The sequence below is a fragment of the Otolemur garnettii genome, unplaced genomic scaffold (genome assembly GCF_000181295.1).
Source record: "Otolemur garnettii isolate 467f Iridium unplaced genomic scaffold, OtoGar3 scaffold00055, whole genome shotgun sequence".
Taxonomy (NCBI): domain Eukaryota; kingdom Metazoa; phylum Chordata; class Mammalia; order Primates; family Galagidae; genus Otolemur; species Otolemur garnettii.
The window spans coordinates 5,487,986-5,493,736 of NW_003852450.1; the positions used below are offsets into that span (position 1 = coordinate 5,487,986).

The 5,751-nt window shown below is 45.0% G+C and overlaps 1 protein-coding gene across 1 annotated transcript in view; it reads right to left on the reverse strand.

Moving 5' to 3' along the window:
• Positions 1-644: 644 nt before the first annotated feature.
• Positions 645-5,751, reverse strand: part of ATP2B4 (ATPase plasma membrane Ca2+ transporting 4) — a 107,080-nt gene continuing 101,973 nt past the window's right edge. The window contains exon 21 of the mRNA XM_003792250.2: positions 645-1,534. Coding sequence (XP_003792298.1) covers positions 1,223-1,534 — 312 coding nt within the window. The 3' untranslated portion in view covers positions 645-1,222. The remainder of the gene's footprint in view (positions 1,535-5,751) is intronic.

A 5,751-nucleotide genomic window follows, 5' to 3' on the forward strand; every position in this document is an offset into this window, starting at 1 on the left:
CTAAGCTCAAGATTTCTGGTCCCTGCAGGAAGGTTTTCTCAGACCATGCTAGAATGGTTCTTTGGCCTCTCCCAAGGCTTCTCAATACTAGTCGCCTCGCAATCACATGCTGCCCTGGAAGAGTCTTTGCAGATGGCTTGGAAAGCAGTGGTTACCCCAATGAGGACCCACAAGAGTCTGCTTTGACAATCTGTCCTGTGCTGGACTTGACAGCTTCTGGTCCTCAATATCGAAGTCTAGTAAGGAGGCAGGGTCATACCTAAGTCATTCTTTTGCCACCACTTTAGGAACAGGAGAAAGCTCAAGGTGGTGGTAAAAACCATATACCACACATACGCAATCTTCATGGCCATGGCTGATCTCCCTGGCACTTAAACATCACACACACCTGACAAGATGGCAGTTTCAAAGCAGAAGGTAACGTGGCAACAACAGAGAAGCATTCTTACCAGCTCTTAATGGTTTCAAAAGGACCCTGTTAGCAAAGAAACCTGTCTGATTCCAGACCTAAATCAAGAGGCCTTTGGGGGCCAAAAAGGAGAATGGTCGAAGTTTACCCACGTCCTTTTCATTTTCTTAATAACTAAAACTAAAAAAAAAAAAAAAAAAAAAGAGCTAAGGAAAGGAAGACAAGGGTCACAAAAGGCCAAAGGAACCTGGGGGAGGTTTGACTGGGAGGGCAGAAAGAACTAGAGGCCTATGGGTGTAAGTTCTCAAAATGGGAGAAATTGTTATAAAAACAATCACACTACTGGCTGATTTTACACATTCCATCCCTATTCAGCAAATTTCATTTCGGGATATTTTCTCTCTCTGAACCCTCAACTTAGTGTATAAACAGCAAAGATTAACAGAATTCAACTAAAATCCAGAAGTCAGAGATGGCGACCTATGTCACCTATGAACACAGGGGGGGAATTGAGGTTGGGATGACGCCAAGAGGACTGTTGTCATTTCTTTAAAAATGATGCAACCGATATACGCAGGAAGAGAGTCTGCCTTAACCTGCCTGGGGTTTGACTGGGTCCTGCTACAAACCCCAACTCGAGCTTCGGTTGAAATCCTTGTAGGTCCACATTCATGTCTCTTCATGGTCAGGTGGGAGTTCACACACACTTGGGAGCAGCTGACATGACAATGAAAAGTTCCATCATCATCTTACAGATGGAATGGATGATAAAAGAAATAGAGAAAGTAGGGATGGGAGTCAGAGAATGAAAATTCAAACTGATGTCTCCAGGCTGTGGAGAGGGCTGTCCGAGTGGGAGGCAACACTTTGCACTTGATTGCAATCCACCACGTTGTTGTTTTTGTTGGCATTTAGCGTGACCTCACCATCCAACAGGAGCACCCCAGTCCCCTTAGAAACCTTGTCAAGATTATTTTCCTCTTGCTCATCCAGCAGTGGTGTTCGTGGCAACTCCTCGTCAATGGCGAATTCAGGGTGGATCATGAAGTTGTGGATGGAGTTCTGGCTTTTGGGTTTCTGAATGCTTTCGTGGAGGGAACTATGGAACGCTTTGACCACCTTGATCTATACCAGGGGAAGGAAAAGGAGGATGAGAAAATAGGGAGATGAGAATTAGCCAGCAGAACAAGGAACTGGTGGTTTGAGGAGAGAAACAAAACCCAAACTACAAAACATGACTAATCAACAACCCCAAACAAACATGTAAGAAGAGATCATGGGGCACTAGAGACATCCATGGCTCAAATTTCAAGCACTGGGGTAGGGTGGGGTGAGTGATGGCAAACATCTAGGATGTTTCCAAACCCAAAGCAAAGTTAGCATTCCCAAACAATCCACTCTTAAAATGAAACAGAAAACAAGAAATTTCATTAGTTCTTTTAGATGGAGGGCAAGGACATTGGAACGTTGTGCAAATTAACAGCCAGACTTAAAAAGATGATTCCAACATGTGGATTTCTGTGTTGAGGCCAAACATTTGTGATTGTGGAGTGGAATACATGGAAGTTTTTAGTTATCTGTTTAAAGCCCCCAAAGAGCCAGAATATACCAATCTGTACTTAACACACATTGGGTGATACGTGTATGTGACCACGAATACTGTGCAGCCAGGCAGACAAACCAATCTTCGTTTGTGTCAGCAGCATGCAGGGACTTAAAACTCTTCAATTTAATAATATGCCCTTTCACGAGACATGCATATATTTACAGCCCACAATCGCCATCGTGTGCCCTTGCCCAAAAGAATGCAGAACTCCACTCCTTTCCCTCCCCTAGAAGATGTGGATAAAACACAAGTGTCAAAAGATGCCTTCCTCCTGCCTCCTGAGAGAAGACTTGGTTCTCATAACTCAAATGCAATGGCCACATCTCTGATGCATAGCAACTGTGCCCAGTGATGCCACTTTCTCCAGCTGTTTCCAAATTGGGAAGAGGAGCAAGATCTCGTGTAGAGTAGGGAAAGGAAGGAAGGGACCCAGGAGAGAAAGCTAATTCGGGAGGCGGTGTTATAAACAAGTGGCTTTTCTGATGGGGTAGATGAAGAAGATAGAGGAAAGGAAACCACTTGCAGTTTTACTGGGCAAAGGGGAATGCATTGCCCTGTATCAAAGTCTTTATTCTGTTGCACACAAAAGAAGGGATTCAGTCAATTCAAGGTCAAGAGGAAAAAATTGGTAAGAAATAATTGATCCCTGTGAATAGCCCTTGCTTAATCATAAGCACTGGCTCTTTTGGCAGCTCTGCTTGTTTGAACTGTGGGTCTCTCAGAGGTGTGGCTTAGAACCTGGGTTGGTAGAATTGGGGTAGGAGGAGAGGGTCAGATCTCCAAGGGGCTGGAGAGATCAGGAGAAAGGTAAATGGTTGGAAGACAGTTTTAGTTGTTGGGAGGTAGCCGAGCCTAGTCTTATCCAAAAATTCTTTCCCCAGGAAAGAAATGGGAGTAATGCTGGAGAAACTGTGGTGGGACAGGGGTAGGGAGGAGTGATGAAAATTGGGGTAGGGCATCTTTTTCATTCCTCTGCTGTTTAAGCAAAAAATATGTTCCTGGAGGAAGAGGCAAGAATTTGAAGACAGCAGAGCATACAAAGAGTCAGCCAAATAAACTGGTTGGATCACCTGTCCCAGGGTTTTTGACCACTGTATGAAAACTTCAAAAATACTACACAAAGAAGGCTCACCGTAAGTCCTGTTAGTGTCTTTTCTCTGGAGGAGGTTAGTTACACGTCTGTGCTGGTGAAGGCCTTCCTTATGCTGCCTCACTCTCCCACAGCCTGTAGACCCACCCAGGACTGAGGGTGTTCAGAGTTTAAAAGGCAAAGAAGGCCTTGCCACTCAGTAGTATCATCTCAACACTTCAGCTGAGAGGAGTCCAGGAGCCCGGGTATGCACTCACTATACTGAACAGAAAGTGAGGATCCACTTTTCCATCTTTCTGTGGTTCCTATTTGACTACCTGATGTGTGACTTATACCTGTTGCCTTGGCTCCACATCTAGGTGAGCTCCACATGGTCTTCAGGAGAGTCCAAGTTTTCATTGATCTACATGAAATCTCAGGGCAAGGCAACTCAGTCTAAGTGAGCCTAAACTCAATGCCTTCCACATGGGCCCTGGTAGAGATACTGTTATTGGCCGAGGGATGGTTTCAAAGCCATCCCACCCATCAAAGGCAGCATATGCTTTTGATCTGCTCTTGGGCTATCAAAATTTCTCATCAGTCCCAGAGGAGAGAAGGCACTTTCATTCTCCCAGTTCATTATCTTCAGCATGAGTGATTTTCACACTTCCTGCTCCTATTCCATTGAGTGCTTTATTGAAACAATTATATGTGGTGTCCATTATAGAAAACATGTTTTTAACAACTGGTGTTGGAGTGAGGGTCTGGAAACCTGTTGGCTGGCTTTTTCTCTCACCTGTTGGGGTGACCAATGGTATGTTATAGATAAACAATAAGGGAGATAAAAGTGAATTGGGGATGGGTAGATGGAAAAAATAGGGAAACCTTCTTTGGGGGTACAAGGAACAGTCATCCAGCTAGACTGCAGGACTTCTGGAATCTAAAGGGAAACCAGCCACCTGTAAGGGAAGCTCAAGTGAGGAGGAGTTGGAGAGCTTGGGAGCACCACCTGGCCTGGTGGGTGGAGAGAAGGGTGAGGAAGTAGAAGGCATGGGGCTGTGCCAGAATGTTCCTCAGCACCAATGCTAGCCTCACACATGCTGATGAACAACCACACAACATCACCACCAATCCACTCCAGGGCTGGCATCTTCCCTTCCTGTAGCATGGTGCCTGGTGCATGAGCAGTGTATGGGGACAAGACAGGGCCAGTGAAGCAGGTGTAGTGAAAACTTCGAGTACTCCCCAGTCACCTATCAACCCTTCCCTCCAGGTTTGTTGTTTTTCAGAACCTCTGAAAAAATGTCTCTTCTAGGACCCCTGTTGTATAGGTAGAAATGGCTGATTGAAGGGCAACTCTTTTTTGTGACTCTGAAGCTCCAACCAGGCTGGACCTTAGATTAGGTTGGAATACTAAAGGCTGCTCCCTGGAGGTCAATGAGTGGGTAGGCAAAGTCTCCATTTCCTCAGCTGGAATTCTGTAGTTTTCTGCCGTCTTTTCAGAAGGTAGGGAAGAGAAGGATTAGGGCCTTCTCATTCAGGGAAATCTTAGAGATCTGTCTAATGATGGTTGAATTCATTTGGAGGTCTGGAATGGGAAAGAGGGTTTTTAAATGCATGACTATTAACGTATAGGTCCAGGACCTTCCTACAAAGAAGGCACAGCTGGAGAAAGAGCAGATGTGGGGCAGTGCCTGTGGCTCAAAGGAGTAGGGCACTGGCCCCATATGCTGGAGGTGGTGGGTTCAAACCCAGCCCTGGCCAGAAACTGAGAAAAAAAAAAAAAAGAGCAGATGTGGTGTCTCCTCTGATCTTCTAGCCTTTGAGGATTTGCAGCATAGCTTCTATCAGCTCCTCTGCAAGGGCCCACTGGGCTCAGTCTTCTGCTTAGCCTCTTTCTACCATGATACCACTGGGGCATCTGACACTAACCCTTCCTACCAGAAAGGGATATTCTAAAAAGAACAGAAACTAGCTAGAGGGGGTGGCAAAATGAGAAGAAAAAAGGAATTAAGACAGGAACACAGAAGCACTGGAGTGAGAGGCTCTTGCATATTTGTAGGGCAAGAATTATTTAGTTCTTTATTGTATGCCTTTGGGTCTAAAGAAATAGTCTGTAACTATACCAAGCCCTATCTCCCATACCTCCTATCAGAACACTAATGGTGGCTAAACAGACAAAACAAATCTAAGTCTGGTCAACCTACATAACTCACAATCATGGGAACTACAGATAATGCAACTGCTCTTTCTTTACCCTTGCCCCAGGGTTGAGGGGTTGGGTTGAGAGTGAGGGAGGAAGGAATTGATTACACACTCAGATACTTGAAGCCCATAACATATTTAATATGGAGAAACTTTTTTCCTACCTTAATAGCACTATCAGCAAAGAGCTGGGTGCCTTCTCACTCCTTTCTGGGTCCCATAAGGGGAAGGTAAAAGGACCAGGAATAGGAAGGCATAAGCATTAACAAGAATCCAATAATCTACCAATAGGAATGCCAGAGCTTAGGTTGAGAGTTGATAGCATTCCAATGGAAAAGCTGGCTGAGAAAAGGATTCTTTTTTTTTTTTTGAGACAGAGTCTTATTTTGTCACCCTTGGTAGAGTGCTGTGGCATCACAGCTCACAGCAACCTCCAACTCCTGGGCTTAAGCAATTCTCTTG